This window comes from Delphinus delphis, chromosome 15 (genome assembly GCF_949987515.2).
Source record: "Delphinus delphis chromosome 15, mDelDel1.2, whole genome shotgun sequence".
In the NCBI taxonomy this organism is placed as follows: Eukaryota; Metazoa; Chordata; class Mammalia; order Artiodactyla; family Delphinidae; genus Delphinus; species Delphinus delphis.
The window spans coordinates 84,341,316-84,364,087 of NC_082697.1; the positions used below are offsets into that span (position 1 = coordinate 84,341,316).

At 48.5% G+C, this 22,772-nt stretch overlaps 1 protein-coding gene across 2 annotated transcripts in view; it reads right to left on the reverse strand.

Moving 5' to 3' along the window:
• Positions 1–21,828, reverse strand: part of WIPI2 (WD repeat domain, phosphoinositide interacting 2) — a 31,385-nt gene extending 9,557 nt beyond the window's left edge. Inside the window, exons 1-6 of one of the 2 annotated variants that reach the window (XM_060032510.1) lie at positions 21,577–21,828; positions 19,072–19,128; positions 14,907–14,989; positions 2,201–2,370; positions 823–919; positions 332–429 (exon numbers count right to left, since the gene is read on the reverse strand). In XM_060032510.1, the coding sequence (XP_059888493.1) occupies positions 332–429; positions 823–919; positions 2,201–2,370; positions 14,907–14,989; positions 19,072–19,128; positions 21,577–21,650 (579 nt within the window). In that variant the 5' untranslated portion in view covers positions 21,651–21,828. The remainder of the gene's footprint in view (positions 1–331; positions 430–822; positions 920–2,200; positions 2,371–14,906; positions 14,990–19,071; positions 19,129–21,576) is intronic. The other variant, XM_060032511.1, reaches the window with a different exon arrangement.
• Between the last annotated feature and the right edge of the window lie 944 nt (positions 21,829–22,772).

Consider the following 22,772-nt stretch of genomic DNA (forward strand, 5'->3'; position numbering starts at 1 on the left):
CAGCACGGTTAACACAGACGCCAAATCCCCCTGATTAACCAGGGGTGAGGGGTCCAAGGAAATGCTGCTCAAAACCTTTTAAAAATAAGCAAAGCAATGTCTCCGTGGAGTTTTACGGTTTTCTCCACTGCTTCTAGCACTGTGCCACTAGGCGTGCAGCACCGCGGGGACAGGAACACGTCCGGAGGCAGGATGACTCGGACCTGCTCGGCGACGGAGAGGGTGGCAGTGGAAACGATGCCCAGGAAACGAGGAGGGCAGAGGCCCCTTGGCCCTCCTCTTAGGAAGCAGGGGTGCTGTAAAGAGCTCTCCAAGGACCAAAGACCCTCACCAGGTTGATGGTGTCGAAGACCTGCACCTCCCCGATGGTCGCGCTGCCTGGATACGCCAGGTAACAGTTGTCGTTGTTGATCGACAGCGCACACAGGCCTGCGAGCAACACACGAGGAACAAACGCGGGTCAGATCCTCCAAGTGTCACCAGAACTCGTCACTTAGCAAGAACACAGAAATCAAGGGGAGCTCTGACGCGACCTTGGTCGCCGTATCACTGGGTTTTAAGTTCCACACGCCCCAAACTGCCACCGTAGGTGACAGCAGGGCTGTAAAAACAGACTAAAGCCCTTTGGGTGGAACTGGTTAGAAACCTCAAAATCGGAGGCTGACCGAACCAACAATTTATGTGGTCACAAGACCAGAGCCAGAAGGACGGTAGCTTGCTTTAAGATCAATGCTTTTAAAATCTGTGGAACCTAAAAGGAGAAGGACATCCGTCTCACTGGCAGCTCTTGGCAAGGCAGACCGCCTGGCGCCACGTGCTCACCTGCGGGGTTCGGGGGCGTCTCCCGGATGGTGTGCAGCACCTTCATGTCCCGGATGTTGTGTACGTACAGAGACTCCTCCAGGCACACGATCAGCCTCTGGAGAGGACACAGCGGAACACGGAGAACCAAACGTGAGGCAGAGCCGGTACGACGCTCGCTCCCGACCTCCAGTTAGCGGACTCCTGCACCAAGACGCCGTGTCCCTTCCGGAACCCTTGCCCTGGGTGCTCATGGCACAGTCCCCGCTCGCCCAGGGTGGCGTCTGTACCCACAGCTGCTTCCGCCGGCTCTACCAGGACCTCTAACTGCACGATTTAATCCAACCTTATAGAAACTAGTCTCCAGCTAAGAAAGACATGGTTTGCTTTTGTTGCGCTCTCGGCCCTCCCCTCACGAAAACCAGTCTAGAGCCTGGGACAGGTCTGGTGAAGGTTTCCAAAACCGATGCTGAATGAGGCACGGCAGGATGAAAGTAAAAACTAGGGCTTTTAAAAAAGTGTAAAATCCTCCACCCAGACTATTTTGCAGGTGTCGAAGTTCTCGCTCCATTTTAAGGAAGATGGATGTGGAGCTGACGCACCGAGGGGATGAGTCCAACGTGTTCACTTTGTAATTTACCATTTTAACCAACCTTCTGTCAACAGGCCCAGCTTCAGCCACGTCAGGGGTGTCCACTTTAGTCACGCATGGGCCACCCGAGGCCACGTAACAAGCATTCCCTGCACAGAACAACTGGTTGTTGACAGAACGTGGTGACAGCCCTTAAGGACAAGGCTGTACTTTGTAAGCCAAAGCCATGTGACCATCTCATGGAATAAACTCAAGGGCCAGCCACCAGGTCTACACTCCGGGCCAGACATTCTTGTGGGTTTTGGGAGAGACACAAAAAAGTAATAAACCCTTCATCTTAAAAGTTAAATTAACAGTTAAAGGGATCGGGAATTCCCTGGCCGTCCAGTGGTTAGGACACGGTGCTTTCAACTGCCAGGGCCCGGGTTCAGTCCCTGGTCAGGGGAACTAAGATCCTGCAAGCCATAAGAGGTGGGAAAAAAAAAAAAAAAAAAAAAGATAAAGATGCTCACAGATTTTTTAAAAAAGTAACATTTATAAAAAGCAAAAGAAGGTTCATGTCTTGAGGGATGAGTAAAGCAAACGGTAGAGGCCAAGGAATCGTCAGGAATGGGGCTATCTGAGCAAAATTGCTGAGACGAGAAAACAGAGTTGAGTCCAGGTGGGGGGTCAGGTGAGCAGAAGCATGGCCAGAGGGACCAGAAACGCCGCCTGGGGACGGTCGGCTGTGTCCGAGGGGCGCCACTGAGAACTCGGAGACACAGGCCAGAGGCCCCGGCAGCTGAGTGGGGTGAGAGCGCGGCCCACCTGCCTGTTCAGCTTCACAGCCAGGATGGTGTTGGAGTAGCTGTAGTTGCAGATCTCGGTCCCCTTCTTAAAGTGGCAAACCTTCAGCTTCCGGGGGGCTTTGAGGCTGACGATGGCCACTAAGCTGCTTGAGAACAATCTTTCCACGATGCACACATCTTCAGTGTCAGCTGAAAGGAGGAAAAAACCCCACATCTGTGTGTATCCCTGTCAACAGGCACAACGCGCTCGTGTGCGCAAACACGTGTCTACAGGCGGGCTCCCCACTGCAAGCTCTGGGGCCAAGAGAGCGGGTCAAGCTCGCTGCTTATGAGGGCTGGACAAGCCGCCGGCAGGTCGCCCTGCACTCCGCAAGGAGGACCCACTCCTCAGAGGCCCCCCCATTCCACACGTGGCACCCTGTCACTGCCCCCCCGGGGGGTCACCCAGAACCACCTTCATCTGCTCCCTGGCTCACTGGAATGTGAGCCCCGCCCAGACGGAGGCCTCATTTTCGGGCTCACAGCTGTAACCCCGGCACTTACAACTGTACCTGACATATGACGGGCCCCCAAGCGTTCCCTGAATGACTGACTGCGTCTCTGGAGAGCTTGCTTTCCTGCCTGTAAACGGGGCTCACGGCTACCCTGGTGTGAGGAGGGACTTACAGACTCCAGCACGCAGGCAGCCCTCGACCCCCTTCGCTCCCTGCTCCCCACCCCCGCTCAGAAGACGGTGGGTAATGAACTGTGTGCACAGCAGCCCACACAGACAAGAACAGACACGGCGGACCCTGCGCGTCTGTTACTTCACCCCCATCTCCCTGGGAGGCCCCCATACCCGCACTCTCTCCTTACTCTCCCCTTGGTTTCATTGGCAATTGCCTGGGGCAAGTTCAGACGGAGGGGCAAAGAGAATTCTGGAATGCAGGAAGAGCTCAGAGCCAAGAATCTAGATGACTTTCATGCGCAGCCTGTCTCAACCTGAGCTACGGGAAGTACCGCCGAGCCGGGGTTAAGCACAGACCCGTTCACCACCCTAACAATGATCTGCGGCCACACTCTGTCTGGAGCTGAGCGGAGCACAGAGAACAGAGACACCCAGATGGATCAGAGCCCAGGGGACCTGGGAGGCCGGACTAGCCGGAGCCTCGAGAGCAGCTCCACCGTGAACAGGAACGCTCCTGTGAAAGTCCGCACACCAGACCAAGTGCATGGCTACTCGAAAGGGTTCCTTCCACTCAGCTGTCGCTGACCTTAATGGTGTAACTTAAAAACACACGTAGGTTAGTTTCAAAACCAAACTACTACAGTGAGCAAGTGAGCTCCACAGGTCCCCGTAGAAAGGCACAAACTGTTCTAGGAAAGCGCGTGCTATCAGTCATCTCAATGTGGGTCTGGCAGCCCTACGTGCTCAGCACAGGGCCCAGCTACTGGGTGTCAGCCAAGAGTTACATCCAAAGTGGCGCAACTCATGTTTGTGGAAAAAAATTAAGATGCCGCCATTACATAGACTGGAATAGGCAGTAAGATCAAGTGCGTGATTCCAAGCTCCTCACAGTAATTTAATCACAGCTGCTTTTACACAAGTGAGAATCACTTCCCTTGCCTGCAGCTACAAACTAACCTCCCTTCAAAAAGAACCACACAAGCCTGAAGCTTGTCTGCCCCGCAGCATCTCAGGGGAGCTGCCAACCCCTTCTAGGATCTGACCCTGGACTGAAGGGCACAATCACGCGTGACCTCCAGCACAGGGGACGCGGCCTCGGTCTGTTTTCATCGGCTGACTCGAGGCCAGCACCTGCACAGGCAGTGTTCCAACATCAGGCCGACACGACTCGGGAGAGACCAACCGCCACCCAGAACGGCAATGATGTGCAGTAAAGATAACCTCCCTTGGGCCCAGATCCTCACCTTCTCCCGTGCAGGGCCCGTGGCAGGGAGGGGCTGGGCCCGTGGCAGGGAGGGGCTGGGCCCATGGCTGGGAGGGGCAGGGCCCGTGGGCTGGGAGGGGCTGGGTCCGTGGCTGGGAGGGGCTGGGCCCGTGGGCTGGGAGGGGCTGGGCCCGTGGCAGGGAGGGGCTGGGCCCGTGGCAGGGAGGGGCTGGGCCCATGGCCGGGAGGGGCAGGGCCCGTGGGCTGGGAGGGGCTGGGCCCGTGGCAGGGAGGGGCTGGGCCCATGGCTGGGAAGGGCAGGGAGGGCCATCTCCACAGCCACGCTTGCTCCCACGAGGCTCAGGCCCATCCTGCCCGGCGTCTCACCCTTCAGGTTCCCACCTCCGAGTCACCTCACTCTCTCCTCAAGATCTGAAGACGGTTTGGAGGCACACGGCCCTGATGGATCGCACCCTGCACCTCTCACGCAGCGCTGTCCTGTCATCCCTGGGAACCCGGAGGCCGGCTCAGCAGGGTGACCCTCCCACCCCCGCCCAGGCCCAGTTTCCAAGGGCAGGAGTGTGTCTGCCTGGGCACACTGCCCCCTATCGGGTCTGACGCTGGCTGGCACACTGAATGTGGTAACACGGACGCCATCCGGAGACCCCGACAGATTCTGATGGGGAGGCAGAACAAAATGTGAAAGGGAGGTAGGTGAGCGGGGAAGTGGACAGAGAACTCTGGCAGCTGACAGCAGGAGCTGTGCAACGAGGCGATGCAGAGACGGGGGAGGGACGGATGGTCACGTGCGGGACACGTATGGCCAAAGAAAGTGCCCGTCTTGAGATAAATGAGCAACTAGAGGCACCGATGGAGAGACAGACAATGCAGTAGCGACAGGATGACGTCTGAGAAACCGGAAGGCGTGAGACCCAGCGGGACTGGTTTCAACAGACAGGTACCCCCCTCTTCCCCATTTGAAAGGAGGGAGATGACAAGATGGCACAGATCGGGGTGAGGGGGGTGGTCCTCTGAGGGAGGAAGTACCAGGGAGTTCCACGCTGAAAGCAGCCGTTTCTCCTTGAGGCATGCGAGCGGCTATCAGCTCTGAGGGGCACAGAGGTGGGAGGTTTAATGAGGGAGGACAGCATGAACAATCACCTCCCAGGGTAAAAGCAAACAGTTATTAGAAAAAGGTCGGATCATCAGCAGGCACTGCCAGTCTCCCGCTGAGGCCGCGGTAATCAATTAAAATTCAAGCAGAGGAAAATCGTATCAATGCAAGAGATGCAGAAGCAGCACGAGAAAACTCACTGCCTGTTCACAGTAAAAACTCAGAAACCTAAGGATCAGAGGAAACGTCTTCCATCATAAAGGACTTCTGCGAAAAATGTCACAGCTAGCACCACACTTCATCGTGGACCTAACACTGAACTCTTTTCCTTTAAGACGGTAAACAGGGCAGGGCAGCCCCTCTCCTCACTCTGGACTGGAAGCTGACAGAAGGCCACAGGCAAGAAGAAAACATCAAAGGCACAAGGACCAGAAAGGAAGACAGCAAACTACTACTCTGCAAGCTCATGGACTCTGCTAAGCACCTATTAAAAGTAATGAATGAATTTAGCAAAGTCACAGGACACAAGGTTAGAATACAAGAATCAACCATATTTTTATACACTCTTAGCCAACAACTGGGAAGGAAAACGAAGAAATTCCATTTACAACACTCTCAAAAACCAAAACATGAGGACGAAATTTAACAAAAGATGTAAGACCTCCATACCCAAACCCACAGAGTATTGCTAAGAGAAATTAAAGAAGATCTTCATAAATGGAGAGATATACCACGTTCACAGACTGGAGTACTCAACATTATACGTTAAGATACCAATTCTCACCCAGCTGACATCTAGGTCCAATGCAACCCCAATCACAAGCCCAGCAGACTTCTTTTGTAGCCACTGACAAGCTGATTTTAAAGTCAGAAAGGCAAAGGATCTAGAATACCCGAGGCTGTCTTGGAAAAGAACAAAGTTGAAGGGCTCACACATCATGTGACTTTAAACCTCAGTATACAAACAAAATGTCAGGAAACAAGACAGTATGTTTCCGACATAAAGGCTAATAAACAGACCAACAAAAGAGAATAAAGAGCAGGAACAGACACACACTTGTAGGACTGTTTTTAGGCACCAAAGCAATTCAGTGATGGAAGAAAAATCTTTCCGACAAATGGTGGAGCAGGAATTCCTAGGGAGAAGCTTAAGGTGACTCATAGCTCATACCACACACCAGAATTAGTCTGAGAAGGAACCACTGAGCTAAACATACAAGCTGAAACTATAAAGCTTTCAAAGAAAACATAGGAAAAGATCTTCATGACTTGACAGTAGGCAAAGGTTTCTTGGAAAGGACAGAAAAGGCAAAAATCATAAATGAAAAAAATAAATCAGACTTCATCAAAATTCAAAATATTTGCTCAAAAGACAAGTCAAGCCACAGACTGGGAAAAAATATTTACAAAACGTATGTGACAGAGGTCTGGTATCCAGAATATCTAAAGAACTCTGACAACTTGACAATAAAAAGGCAAAACAATCAAATTTTAAAAGGGACGAAAGATCTGAACAGATATTTCACAAAAGATACACAGAGGGCCAACAAAGACATCAATGTGTCCAACATCATTAGCCATCGGGGGAATTTAAACTAAAACCACAAGGAGATATTATTAGACACACATCAGAACGCCCAAGATGAAAAAGCCCAATACCGCCAAATGCTGGTGAGAATGCAGAGCCACCAGACTGTCACAAGCACTGGTGGCAGCGCACAACGGACAGCCACTAGGAGGACCTGAGAGCTTCCTGTAAAACGAAACACAGGTTCCACTCCTATTTACCTAAGACAAATGAAAACATGTGTCCACAAAAAGATTTCTACAAGAATGTTCACAGCAGCTTTATTCGTAATAAATAAGTAATAGCTAAAAACTGGAAAAAGCCCAGATTCCCCTCAATAGGAGAATGAATATACAGTCAGCAGTATATCCATATATTGGACAACGGAGATGCAACAATATGGACAAACCTCAAAAACATGCCTCTGAGCAAAAGAAACCTTACTAAGGGGGCATATGCTGCATTTATATGATGCAGAACAGGCCAAACTAACTCCTTGCCTCTTGGCAGGTGGAAGGGAGCTGCGAGTGATGGGGGAAGCGGTATGAGGGAACTTTCTGGAGTGATGGTGAACCCTGATAGTTCAGGTTACACAGATGTCTGTGCATTTGTCAGAACACAGAATGTTGACTTAAGATCTGTGCATTCCACTGTATGTAAATATTACCTCAAAAGGAAAAAATGAAAACAACGCTCGTAACTAATATTCATGGTATGGTATTTCAGGGAGTGTGTACTGATGTCTGCAAGGTACTCAGAAACGCAGACACAAAAAACAGGATTGATGGATAGATGGACGGATGGACGGAGAGATGGGTAAGTATGGTAAAGTGCTAACAATAGACTACATGCTGGGTACATGGGTACTGGCTGTAAAATACTTTCAACTTTTCTGGGTGTTTGAAAATGTCCATTAATAAAATGGTGGAAAAAGAAAAGGGATGTATCGTTCATTTGGTTAAACCAGGTGTAGAGAAAGTAAAGAAAATGGGTTTAGGGTGTTGCCATCCAACTATAAGTTTGAAATTTCTTTTTTTAAACTTTAATGAAAACAAGCAGAAGAGACTCCTTTTAGAATTTTAACAACAGGGGAAGTGTGGTGCGGAGGCAGCAAAGCTGTTTTTAGCTGCAAACATTCATAGAAGAGAACATTATAATGAATCTCCACAGACCTGCATCACCTGGATTTCACAAATGTTATCTTTCTACCATTCAGCTTCAGCTATCTTTTTCTTTGCTGAAGTTTCAAAGAGAGGCTCATCATCTTGACATTTCACCCCTAAATACTTCAGTAACCCCTCTAAATAGATCAAGACATAGGAAAAATGTCTTTTCCAGCTCATGAGTGAAGTGGAAAATTTCTTATATCAAAATCAATTGCAAGTAGACGAGTATTTAACGTAAAACACAAACCCAAAGAACCAGAAGATGACGTGAGAGACTATTCATGCACCCCCGGAACAGGAGGAGCCTTCCTAGTACACAGAAGCCTTACGAGCAGAGACGGATGCATCTGAATACACAGGAAGTCAAGACGTCAGAATGGCAAGAAGACCACGAGCAAGGTTAGAGAGCAAACAACCCGGAAGAAATATGAGCAACCCACAGCCACTGGCTAATGTGCTTTAAGTCTGTAAGAGACAAATAATCCAACAGAAGGGCAGGCAAAGGGGGAAAAAAGCAAATCAAGAAAAGAACCGCAAATGACTACCAGCAATTCCACTCCTACAGTATCTATCTACTCAAAGAGAAATGAAAACACACGTCCACACGATCACACAAACGTGCACAGAAGCACTATTTACGACAGCCAAAAAGGGGAAACAACCCAAGTGTCCGCTGACAACACATGGAATGTCCACACCCTGTAATACCAATGAGCAACAAAAAGAAAGGAAGTGCCCATCCGTGCTCCAACACGGGTGAACCCTGAGAACACTCCAGGTGAAGGAAGCCGGTCACCTGTGACTCCATTTATCTGAAACGTCCAGAGCAGCGAATGGACAGTGGGAGAAAGGAGGTTAGTGGTGGCCAAGGGCTGAGGGGGTGGGGGTGGGATGCAGTCGCCCTGCTAATGGACTGAGGGGCTCTCAAATGTTTTAAAATTAGCTTAAGGTAGGCTGCACAACTCAGTAAACATACTGGAACCCACTGAATTGTACACTTTAAACAGCTGATTTTTACGGCGTCCAAATTACATCTCAAAAAAGCTATTAAAAAAAAATAACCCACTCAGGCAGACAACTGAATAAACTTGAATTCTGGCCACTACATTGAGATCTGCTGTATGAAGGACAGGGCAGCAGGGCCCTGAAACATCAAGCTGTGCTCCTATGAGCTCGTGAGTGATAGAGGGCCCTTCACCAGGATCCCCTCCAAGACCACGCGGCCCTGGACCCGGGAGCACACACAGGCTTCCAGGGTTCTCTCAAACTGCCAGAATCATACACTAAATATTGGGTTTTCTCTGGGAAATACCTGCAACTTCCATCAGATGTCCAAAGGAGACAGGAACCAGAAAACGGCGGAGGCTGCCTGCAAAAGGCAGATGAACTGCCGGTCACCCCGGAGTCACCGCATTTTTGTCATTACTTAAGTAAAAAACAACCAACGGGATTCACCTCAGAGACCCTTTAAGCCCTAGGAAGCAACGTGCTTAGGTCTTTTCAGGAATACACCTTCATAAAGCAACCTACTTTGACACGTTGCCAGTGGTTCCGGTTTGTTATTCTTCTGCTGCATCGTCTCCGGCTCTTTAACGTTGTTACGTTACACCTCGCTCCCCAGAGAACTTTTACAAACAAGCACCCACAGAACCCACAGACCCAGAGCGGTCAGTTTGCACTGAACTGAGGCACGCACAGCTCAGCCCTCCCATGAAATACCAGCGCACAGCAATCAGGCTGATAACTGAGGAGCAGGGTGCCCAAATGAAAAGACGCAGGGCGGTCGGCACGCAGGGCGACCACGGAGAAAGCCTGAGCGCAAACCCCAGTGGCCTCCAGTGTCTAAGGCCTTTGCTTCCACGGCCCTTCGATGTGGCCTTGGCCACAGTTTCTGCCACACTTTCTTCCTAGAGAGTGCCTATCCAAAATTTAAGAAACTACTTCATTTAGGAAAGAATGTTGTTGGGACTTCCCTGGTGGCGCAGTGGTTAAGAATCCGCCTGCCAATGCAGGGCACACGGGTTCCAGCCCCAGTCCGGGAAGATCCCACATGCAACTAAGCCCGTGCACCACAACTATAGCCTGCGCTCTAGAGCCCACGAGCCACAAGTACCGAGCCCGTGTGCCACAACTACTGAAGCCCGCACGCCTAGAGCCCGTGTTGTGCAACAAGAGAGGTCACCGCAATGAGAAGCCCATGCACCACTGCGAAGAGCAGCCCCCGCTCGCTGCAACTAGAGAAAGCCCGCACGCAACAACGAAGACCCAACACAGCCAAAAATAAAAAAAAAAGAATGTTGTTTTGCTTCTGCTGGTGCTGTTCAGAGCCGGCGATGATAAAACTTCCCGTGGTGGGAAGAGGGGAGGGACAAAGCCATGAACTAACACAGCACACTCCGCAACCAGGCGTGTCGGTGGATGCCTGGGGCTCCGAAGAGACGCACGTGTACAGTCCACCCGATCTTTCATTACAACAGGCTCAAGAAGAGAGGCTACTGGATTTCTCCCCTGGAAGATCCTTTAGTGTAAATCTCACTGAGGTGAATGTTCCAGCCAGTGCAAGGTCTGCCGAATCAGAACCTAGTCGGCCAGCCTGCTTATGCTGAGTTTCAGAACTAATGCTTTGTGAGGTATGATTTCCTAGCTCAGAAGCATAAAATGCAAAGACGACACACGATGTAGAATCTGAAAAGGCCAACTTTTCCTTCTGAACTTCTGTGATATTTTACAAGTAATAAAACTACAACCTTTATTTATATTGCCTAACAGGGTAGGATTTTGTTTCAGTAATGTTTCAGGGAAGAGAGACCACATATTTGCACTTTACATACCTTCAAATAAATTTAAAAGGACACACAGAGAGGGAAAGAGAATGCAGGGCACACACGGGGCAAAGCACACATGGGAGCTCCTGCTACTTCCCTTAAGTTTGAAACTATAATACAGAGAGTTGGAAAACAAAAACCTTCCAGTGCTGCTGGGCAAAGGTTTTTTGTTTAAGTAAACGAAACAGAACAAATAGCTGTCCATCTTGCTTCTCCCAAGACCAGCTCTGGCTCATTCTTTCTGTACCGGCAGTGGTGACCGACAGCGAAGACCTGACGTTACAAGGGACAGTCAAGAGGCACGAGGGGGCGAGCCCACTGAGCCGGGCTGAGCGTGGAGGCGTTAAGTTCTACTCTGCCAGAATCTCCATGTACGAAAATACCGGAAAGTGATCTTAACTCAGTAGCTAGCCTGTTTTCTAAGAGACGTTCTTCTATCTGCTTAACGATGTTCTAGGGGCAAGAGAATTTCGCAGCTTCAGTGTCACGTGCTAACCCTGAAAGAGCTCTCTGTCCATTCCCACCTATTTTAAGGGCTGAAGCTCACTAAGAACAACAAAGAAATCTATATACCACCTCAACATGCTGGTCAGTAAACACCCAGTCTTTCATGATGCTATCAAGGCATCACATTGTGTCCCATCAAAAACTTCTGAAGGGCTTCCCTGGTGGCGCAGTGGTTTGGAGTCCACCTGCCGATGCAAGGGACGTGGGTTCGTGCCCCGGTCCGGGAGGATCCCACATGCTGCGGAGCGGCTGGGCCCGTGAGCCATGGCTGCTGGGCCTGCACGTCCGGAGCCTGTGCTCCGCAACGGGAGAGGCCACAGCAGCGAGAGGCCTGCGTACCACAAAAAAAAAAAAAAAAAAAAAAAAACCTTCTGAAAAATGAGGCACCAAAACCCACTTGATAAACTTCAAGGAAACAAATTAGTCACTGAACTGATTCAAACTGAGAAGGTGTCAAGACAAGGTTTCGGTATTCTGATACCCCATCTAAGCACTGGGTCTCCATTCTGTGGTTGTCAAACCAGTCGACCCTAATCACGACAGCAACAATTTAACAGCACGATTCAGGCGCTCATGGGCATGTAGATTTAATAAATGTTTCAGTCATTCATAAAAGCCCGATGGAATCCTGTTTCCAGGGATCAGGCAACCCTTTGAAGGAATTCCCTACAGGAAACAATCCTACCAGTGATCAAGAGAAGGCTGCCAATCTGGGGATTCCAGAAGCGCCTCCTGAGATAAGCGAGCACAAGCACTCCAGTTCAGAGAGACTTTATCACCCCGATCACGCCTTCCAGCTACACGCTAGGAGAAAGGCTTTTTCAGAAGATTTAGTAAGCACCAGGAGGCAAGTTTGAGGACAAAAAAGGAGTAAAACCTAAGGCAGGAGCCGCGAGTTAGGGACACTTACTGTAAGAATCCCGCTTCCAGCCATCTCCCCGTGAAGGGCCCGGGTGCTGGCCTTCAGGGGCAGCAACAAACAGGGGGCTTGTTGGGGAATGTCAGACACCATCTGCTGATGGAGGTGAGGGACACCAGAGGGCGGACTTGGAGAGGGGAGGCCAAGGCCTGGAGGGAGTCTGGCGAGCCTCTGAGCCCCAGTGGGCCACAAGAACTCTGCAACTGCAAGTACTGGGCACAAAGAAAGGACGTTTCTCCTGGGTCCTCACCTTATGTTAATGCAGGAAGGGTGGGGGGCGGTATTTACATGTGTGTTCGCTCCACACTGTGTCCCCAGCCTAACATCCGACACAAATGTATTTCCTTGTTCTTTGTGTGCCTCCATTTAAACATAAGTGTCAAGAGAGCAGAAACTTTGTCACCATTGTGTCTCCACAGCCAGAACAGGGCTGGCACATAGCAGGTCCTCAACGAACGTTTACGGAGTGAGTGGAACCAGAAATGAATATGAGATGTCTCTTCATATCAACTCGCTGAAACTTCCCCTTCTTAAGAGATATTAACAGGCAAAGGAGAATTCCAAAATGGAACACCAAACCACAGTGAAAGCAAAGTTGATAAGAGTGGAACATTCAGGAAGGAGATGCTGGCTTCATTAATAAGGAGAAAACTCAATTCCCCCAAACTGCATGCTCACGTAGATAATTAAAATGATAAATATTAAATCTCTCCTTGAATCCATAACCCAGCGTGACTAATTACAATAATACTGACCTCCTCAATCCTCCGTAACAAGAATTCTTAATTAGATCACGCCACGGGCAGGCTTCAGGGCTATCATTATGTACAGAGAAAATACTTACAAACCACGCATACGACAAAGGACTAGTATCTAGAATATATAAAGAACTTTCAAAACTCAACATTAAAAAACTCCAAGTAATCCAATTAAAAAGTGGGCCAAAACATGAACAGACATTTCACTGAAGAGAATGGCAAACAAGCACATGAAAAACTGTTCAACATCATTAGCCATTAGGGAATTACAAAGTAAAACCACGAGCTAGCGCTGCACGCAGCCATGAGAACGGCTAAAGGAAAAAACACTGGTAACACCAAATGCTGGCAAGGATTCTGAGGAACTGGCTCACTCACACATTACTGGTGGGGATGTAAAATGGTACAGCCACCCTGTAAAACAGTTCAGCACTTAAAAAAGACAAAGACAGGGCTTCCCTGGTGGTGCAGTGGTTAAGAGTCCACCTGCTGATGCAGGGGACATGGGTTCGTGCCCCGGTCCGGGAAGATCCCACATGCCGCGGAGCGGCTGGGCCCGTAAGCCATGGCTGCTGAGCCTGCGCGTCCAGAGCCTGTGCTCCGCAACGCGAGAGGCCACAACAGTGAGAGGCCTGCGTACTGCAAAAAAAAAAAAAAAAAAAGACGAAGACAAAACACCACACATACAACCCAGCAATCACACTTAGACATTAATCCCAGAAGTGGAAAGTTACATCCACCCAAAACCCCATACACAGCAGCTATATTTTTAACAGCCCAAATCTAGAATCAGCCCAGATGTACTTTGCCGGGTGACGGTCAAACAGCTGGGCTGCGTCCGCACGTGGAACCAGCCTTAGCAACAGAAAAGACGGCGCTACTGACACCCGGCAACTTGGGTGAACTTCCAGGGAAAGATGCTGAGCGAAAACAGCCAATCTCAAAAGGTTACATACTTCCATTTATGTAACATTTGCGAAAAGACAATATTCTGGTACCAGAGAGCCGATCAGTGGCTGCCAGGGATTAGGGACAGTGGGGTGGCAGTGGGGGAGGGGAGGCAGGTGTGGGTACAAGGGCAACAGGAAGGACCCTGCGGTGTCAGACGGCCCAGTGTCTTCATTGTGGTGGACACAGGAAGCTAGATGGGTGTTCGGACTGTACAGAACTTCACACACACAGGCTGGACTATATCCATGTAGCCTTCCCGGCTGTGATACTGTACTGCACTTCTGCGAAACGTTACCACTGGGGGCAACTAGGAGAAGGGTACAGGGATCTGTACTGCTTCTTACAACTACAGCAATGAAAAAAAAAGATGTATGTGCAGAGAGTCAAAGCTTTCCATCCTATTCTCACTGGGGGAGGGTCTGTACCTACTACTTACTATTTATTCAGCAAGTACTCTCTCTCTCTCTCTCTCTTTCACACACACACACACACACACACACACACACACACACACACACGAAAAACAAAGAAACTGAGGTCCATGAAGCGATCTATGTAAAGTCACACTAGGTGACTTAGCAAGGTATCGAAGCTCATGGCCCTCCTGCAACCCCACAGGTGTCTGACACACAGCCACTCAAACACCATAAAATGCCAAATGGAGAAAATAAATCACTCCTAGGGGGATGTAAACTTTTCAAATTCTGGAAGCCCTCTATGACAGAAATCTAAGTGGTTTAAATGGCATTTAAAAAGGGGAGAAATTATAGAATAATGCATTTAGTATGGTATCACGTATTGGAAATGGCAACCCATAAAGTATTTCTACATGTACATTTATAAGTATGCAAATGCACAGAAAAAGGTCTGGGAGAACACATAATTGTTCAGTCATAGCCATCACCTCTCAGTAAGACTAAGGTGAAAGAAGATTATTGGTCAAGGCGTATTTGGATTTTAACCATAATGTGTGAATTTAAGAATGCAACCTAATTCAAGTATAACTTGTCTATTTTAAGAAGGGGGAAAAATAAAGCAAACACTTACTGCATTCATAGATCTGTTCCAGTTTATCCACAGAAGAAAGGGAGAAAAATTTATAACCGGATTTACTACCAACAGCTAGAGACCTGCAAAAAAGCCAAATTCAGAAATAAGAGCTGATACGTGTAGGCAGATAACGCACAAACTAGCTCCACGTTACCAAACAGTCACCAGCATCTACCCATAATCAGCACAAATAAGGTCATGTAGTTTGTACCAGGCGAGTGGCGGCAGAGCAGAAAAGAGAGCGGCGCGGAAGACGCCACACCTCACAGCCAGGAAAAGGGGAATGTCAGTAAAATAAAGATAGACAACGTTCTTATTGAAAATCTATAAAACTTTAAAGATAAGTTTGACATACGAATAAAAGTAATCAGCCCTAAATTAATGATCCCCTCAAAACACAGTGCGGTTTCTCAGGTGATCTGATATACATGCCTGGTGTATGGGAGAGTCCAAGTTAGGATAACATTGTAAATATTAAACAAAGATATTTACAACTTTGGGGGATGATGGTGTCTTTCTGCACTGCAGTTAAGGCCATAACAAATGCAGCTCAGTCACTTACGTTAGGCTATGGCTCTGCAGTAGGATGGAAAGAGCTAACTCAGAGTCTGGAATGGCAAGACTACGTGACACAGTTGGCCTGTGTGTAAGATTCCATATTCATCACCCAACACTGCTGCTTTTGCTAAGAGGCTTGGAGGGAACCCTGAGCTCTCCAGATCCCTAGTGCAGGAGAGCTGTGCCGCTAAATGAAGTGTTTCCTCATAGAAGATTTCCACTGTCCAGAACGTAACTGACCGAGAGGGGGAGTAAAAGGACAAGCACGGCTTTCAGAAACAGAGAGGATAGAGAATAAAGCAAGAAGTGGTGGGATGTGAAGAATCAGATCCTGGGATCATTCTGGTATTTAATGTCTGGGAGAACAAGTGGAAACAGAAGGTAAACCAGAAGCCTAGAAATAATGAAGACTGACATCTCATATGATGAGTATGTGTATGCCAAGATAAAAAATTAGGGCTATTTTAATGACCATTTCATCTATTAGAAACTTGAGCTTTCCAACCTCTTTCACACTTATGCAGAGGAAATACATTCCAAGAACAGAGCTGCTATAAGCACTACTAAACATTGAAATTGCAACTGGTTCATCCTGAAGTATAAACAGAAATGGAACTCCTACCAGTTTATATAATTTTTCTCTACAAAAATGCTTCACTGTATTGAATTAATCACATCAATGAGGTAATTAGGCATTGTTACCTGTACATTTTTTGAAAAGCAATAAGGGGCCAACAAAAACACAAGAATACCCAAGAAAGCTAAAAATAAAACAAAATCTCAATAATTCATAACTTCTGGAAAATTGATGTTCAGGAAAATGTTTTCCAGATAACTAAGGGCTGCTATTTTAAGCACCAAAACCTTATATCCCACCATTTCTGATTTAAATAAAAGTCGTCCTCATACAGTTTTCTGTATGGGACGGCAAGTCCTCACCATTTGACTGGACTCACATCATGAAACAACTTTACTATCATGACAAAGTGACCCTCTCAGACCCTAACAAGGAGTTGAGGGTCTTGTGTACCTACATCAAGCAGCAGTCTGTTGGGCTGGGTAATAAAATACCCTCTACCTTTTGTTTTGCTGACAGTTGTCACTGCTCCCCAAGCATCCTACTAGCATTAACAGCCCCTCCCTCTTTCAAATTTGTTGACTTGGAAACCAAGTCACCAAGCTTATTAGTTTCATATATAAAATAAGCTTAGAGAGGGCTTTTTCTACAGGCAAAATTAATGAGCTTGAATTAATTAATGAGGACCTGGATTTTGATACACCCAGGATTTCGGCCGTGCTCCAAATGGGCAGAATTTGTTAAAACTGATCAAACATTAGCTCTCTGATGTTCTTCCAGATATTCAGAAACTGATTTTGGATATTAAATACCTTTGCTAGAGTTTTAATCGCATGGCTTCCTACTTGCACACCCCAATCAGTAGGAAATGTAAGCAAAAATACACCAAGTATTTTTTGATATGTACATGTGGTATAGAGTGAGCATATACTTTATCAATAAAGGCAGACATTTTTTTTTTTTGCGGTACGCAGGCCTCTCACTGTTGTGGCCTCTCCCATCACGGAGCACAGGCTCCGGACGCGCAGGCTCAGCGGCCACGGCTCACGGGCCCAGCCGCTCCGCGGCACGTGGGATCTTCCCGGACCGGGGCACGAACCCGTGTCCGCTGCATCGGCAGGCGGACTCTCAACCACTGCGCCACCAGGGAAGCCAAGGCAGACATTTTTAAAGGATGATATGAAATACAAATAGGTTTGATATTTACATCTCGAATATCAATGGTCAGGTTCACACACCCCTCTTTGGAGATTCTGCTTTTAATAACATCTCATGATTTGCCTGACCATATGATATACTAATGGGAGAAGTACAGTAACATATACGCATGAGATTCCCCTAATAAATAATCTCACTCCCCACTAAGTGTTTACATGGTAAGGTTTGTTTTTTTGTTTTTTAAGGTAAGAGATCTTTTATTGACAAAGGGAAAACCCAGCAATAACAGAAAAAAGCATATATTTACTTAATCCCTCACTTCACTACCATACCCCTGCCTTCAACTGTGCGTGGTGTCAAAACCCAGAGACCCTGCTGTACCCTCTGGAGACAAGGCCCAAGTCCTTCACCAGGCAGGAACAGTGACTGCTTCTGCAACACACTCTGGGCCAGCCTTCTCGATCTTCGCCACACGCGACTCCGCTCCACTGCAGAGCTCCTGAGACCGCCCATCCTGAGCCTTTGGGGGATTCCGTGGTTTCCAGTAGGTTGGTTCTCTGCTTTCCCCACTAGCAATGGAGGATCCACTTTCCTTTACCACTTGCTGGCTTCCAAAATTTTGTTGCTAGTGTCTCCTCGTTCTATGGGTTTAAGCTTTTTTAAGTGCCTTTTTGATGTTTCACTGACTGTGACATTTTATTAGGGTTCTGAGAGGGAGGGCCAAAATAAATGCTTGTGTTTAACCCACCATCTTTAACTGCAAGTCTCTGTCACTGAATTTAAACTTGACTGCTCAGTATTTAAAAGACAGTGATTTCCATTAAAAAACAAAACAAATTTTTAAGAAAACATTTTATAAATGTTAAAAGCATTTTAAAAGAAAAAAAATCATTTTCTTAATTCCCTTTTTTTTGCCCACTTACGCATGATCAGCCCATTAATGTTTTCCCTTTTCATCATCTTCATCAGAGAGCCATACTCGAGGACAGGGTGAAGTGGAAACAGTGACGCCCATAAAAAGGAAGCCACCTGAACTGCTGCTGAGACCTGGCCGGCCCCGGGGCCCTACTCAGCAAGCTCGTGGCCATCCCAGACCTCCAGCTGGACATCCCTAAGGCCTTTCAAACTCAGTAATATCCAAAGCGGAGTTTATCTCTCTCCCTAAACTGAATCCCCCTCTGATCTTTCTCCCATAATGTGCTGTCACTGCTCGTCTAGAATCTAGGCTGGAGACTTGGGAGTCACCTTAACTTCTCCCTTAAGTGCAGCATGCACGTCCCATGGGTCACACCAAATCCTGATGGCTCACCAGTCTCCTCTCTACTGGCCACGGCCGCTGGACAATACCCTCCCCAGTGACTGCCCTGCTTCCTCAAAACACATCCTCCACACGGCAGGCAGAACCACCTAGAACTTTAAGGTGGAAGAATCCTTACTTCCAAGTCCCTCGATTTACTGATGAGGGAAAAGGAGAGAAGTGACTTTCCAGGACAGTTGCTGTAACCTTAGAAGAAACCTGGTTCAAGAAAGCAATCAATTCAGACCAATGCCTTACTACCTCTATGCCCATAACTTTTAGACACTAACAACATCAATGCTACAAACAGAAGACTTCGGAAGTCAAGTCCCTGTCCTTATTCTATTTCTTTTAGAAACGTAGTTTCTAAATGATGTAGACGTTGCCCAATCAATGACTTCCACAAGCTGCGTGGGGTCCCCTGCAAGTACTTAGCCCCTGATATTTCCGTTGAAGATCCAAGTGATACCCTGCACTTCTGTTAGTTTCTTAACTTCGATATCAAAGCACCAAAAATTCCTCAAGATAAGCCTTCCAAAGTGTTACTTTCAGAAACCAGGATTGGAACTAACCAGTCAAGAAGAAGAAGACGACGGGGACCAGCTTTTCTTGATGCCTTTTTCCCAATTCTAGTTAAACAAACAAAAACAAATGGTAAAAACAAAACAAAACAAAAAAACCCCAAATAAAACGTTCACACTTTTAGAATAAGAATCACAGAAAAAAATATTACAGTATTTGAAACCATATTACCAGGAAAAACAGAAAGGACAGATATAGTTTGTTATGAAAGGAACACTGTTGTTCAAGCATTACTGTATAACGTAGAATACATATTCTATTAAGTGAAACGGCTTCCAGGTTTCCTCACTGAATACCGTGAATGTGAATCCAATATTCTTTGCTTTGTGAAAAACTGTGTTCCTCTATCAAAGTAAATGCTGGAGATGGGCAAGGGAGGGAAAGGAGTGAACTGTCAAGCCTCTCCCCAGAACTTCTGTATTTCTTTCAGGTATAGATTTAAAACAAATTAGTCACTTTCATCAATAAACTTTTAGTATAATCCTAACTTACTATTCCTTACAATTTATGCTCACACTGTATCAAGGTCTCTTTAGCAAATCAAAATTATGACACACAAATCTTGTCTTGAGGGGCTTCCCTGGTGGTGCAGTGGTTGAGAGTCCGCCTGCCGATGCAGGGGACACGGGTTCGTGCCCCGGTCTGGGAGGATCCCACATGCCGCGGAGCGGCTGGGCCCGTGAGCCATGGCCACTGAGCCTGCGCGTCCGGAGCCTGTGCTCCGCAACGGGAGAGGCCACAACAGTGAGAGGCCCGCGTACCGCAAAAAAAAAAATCTTGTCTTAAACTAATAACTTCAGGACTCACGGAGGAGTGGGAAAGCATGATTTCCAAGTACAAAAAGACCTTATTTCAGGCCAGAGTGAAATTCTTCTCTTATATAGGGAAAGTGGTATTTGAATGCCATTTAAAATAAGAGCAAAAGAGAATGTTTTCTCATATTTGATTTCCTTTCAATATAAATGATGAGCAATGAAAAACTTAAAGAATGGTAGAAAATGTTTTGGAAATTCTCTAATTTATACAAGACATAAAAATCCATAAAGCTACCATTCTTCCTGGTCTCAAAATACTAAGGCCTTAAAAACGGAATCACAGTCGGTTTGAAATGTCCTCTTCCCCACTTGGATTGGTATAACATAGTCCATCTCAGTTACAACCTCCTGCAACAGGTGGTCCAAACTGTTTTTGTTGGATTGGCTTTTGGTCATACAGAACACTAGTGTTCGGTAGTTTTCACCTTTAAAGATTGCTATGGGCTGCTTTCTACATTCACTGTCCTCCAGATCCTACTCTGTAGGTAGAAACAACAGCGTGGTAGATTGGAGAGGACACTGGAAGACGATTCAGGAAAGCTGCCCCCACTCCACTGTCAAATGAGGGTAAGATCCAGGCTCTGCTCTGAACCCTCCTCAACTTCGGTTTCCTCTCCCTGTAGTTGGAGGAGGTGATCTGCTCCCTTCCAACTCCCAACAGAGGCCCACTGTGGGGCTGTCTGCGCTACTTCCCCAACTTTGGAAGGTGCTACCGAGCGCCCACTGCACGCCACTGACTTGGGGGCTTGCCGCTCTACAACTGATTTTTAGTTTTTTAAAAGATGTCACGTTCTACTTTGCTGATTCCATTCAGCCAGGAACAACTCAACCGACTACTTTGGTACGAAGCCAATGACCCACTCCTCCTCCCCTCTTACATCACTTCCTCTTACTCATTTCCCAAGATGGCTTTCCTCCCTTCCAGTCCCACAACTTATCCTTCCTTCTCCAGAAACTTCATCTAGTAACTATCCTCACACGTCACTGGAGACAGCCTCCGAAGAATCGGCTTCAAACCCATACGGGCTGGGACAAACAAGGGCTGGCATCACGGGCCTCGCTTCCCCTGTAAGGATGGCCCATGCCCCGAAGCACCAAGACCTCTGGGGGGGGGGAGGGGTTCTCTGTCACATCCCCCTTGGCTCAGTGTCTCCCCAGGTCAGAGACCACGTTTACTGCTAAGTTTGTTTCTTGCTCGAGGAGGACATCAAAGTTACCTGTCAAAAAGAACAGCGAGACGGGAAGAAAAGGAAATCAAAGGGACCCTAAGATGATGAAGAGATGAGGAGAAGGGGCTGAAGAGGCGAAAAACTGGAGCAAGAGAGCTGAGGTACAAGAGGGAGGCGGGTTATAAGGGAGAAACCCACCCCCACCGCTCCAGAGGCGGCCGAGACAAGTCAGGCCACAAAGTTCTGCCCCGACTTTGTGAGAAGTGAGGTCCGAAAAGACAAAGCCTTCCCGTGCTGGGTAAAATACCTCCCCTACCTCCATCGCTTTCCCGGCTCAGAGATCGCAGCTCCAGGGCAGAGCCTGGAGGGTCCCCAGAGAGGGCGCCCCTCCCTCCCAGCACGCGCCGGGCCCGCCCCGAGGATGCCTCTGCCCTCCCCGGCCCCAGGCCCCCAGGCTCCGGCCCCCGCCCCGCGGCCCCCGGCTCCGACCCCGGCCCACGCCCGTCCTTACGTGACGTCTTGGTTGAAGTTGGCGAAGAGTAGCTGGCTGGCGCCAGCCTCGCCACTCTGACTCGCCAGGTTCATGGTGGGCGCGCGGCGGGTGGGCCCGGCCCGGAGCTCGCGCGCGGGAGGGCAGGTCGGGGTGAGCTCAGGGTCGGCGCCGAGCCCCGCTCGCCGCCACTCGCCGCGCGGACATCAACAGCCGCCTCATCCCGACCCCGCTCTTGTTTATGCTCCAGAGCCGGGCCGCCAGGCGCGCCTGCGTGGCCCCGCCTCCTCGGCGCACGGCCTCCCACGGCGCAGGCGTACTGCGGAGGTCCGCCCCTTCACCTCCGGCCTGGCCCCAGGTTCCGGTCGAACACGCGCGCGCGTGGGGACGCGCGGGGGCGCGATGGGCTGGCCTTGCGGGCGGGTCACGGGCCGCGCATGCGCGTTGTAAAGAGTAGGCGTTCCGTGTCCCCCGCCCCCATCTTTTTATTAATATTAAAAGGGCCTGCCGCGTGCGAGTCATTGTGCCAGATACGTGCGTTCTTATTTGGTGCTTATAGCAATGCTTTGTAGGGAATGTTGCATTCCCATTTTATGAATTTGAGAAGTGAGGCTCAGAAATATTAACTTATTTGCTAAGTGTTAGATCTGAGAATGGAACCCCCGTTGTTTCTCCAAGGCCCACGCGTTTTGGGTCTCTGGGGAGGATTCTGTTTTACACGTATTCATTCATTCAGTAATATTTAGAGAGTGCCTTCCATGTGAGCTAAACAGGCCTCCTCCTTTTCTTCAGCGAAGTTACAGTGGGAGAGGTAAACACAATTACAAAGCCGGGGTGCAATGAAAGCACGTAATGAGGTCGCTTAACCTAGACTTAAGGGACAGGGACTGTGCAGCCGGGAAGGCTTCCTGGAGGAGAAGAGGCCTGAAGTTTGAGTAGCAGGTAACCGACCTCAGGAATGGAAGCGTTCTGTATGGCAAAGGTCCACGGATGACAGTGTGACCTGGACAAAGAACTCTATGGTGTGTGTCTGAGCTTGGAGTGGGATGGTACACATGACACAAGATTTGGCTTGAGAAACAGGAGGTGTCCGGATTAGGCTGGGTGTTAAGGTAAGGGACTTCCCTGGTGGTCCCATGACTAAGGCTTCACCTTCCAGTGCAGGGGGTGCTGGTTCCATCCCTGGCGGGGGAGCTAAGATCCCACGTGCCTCCTGA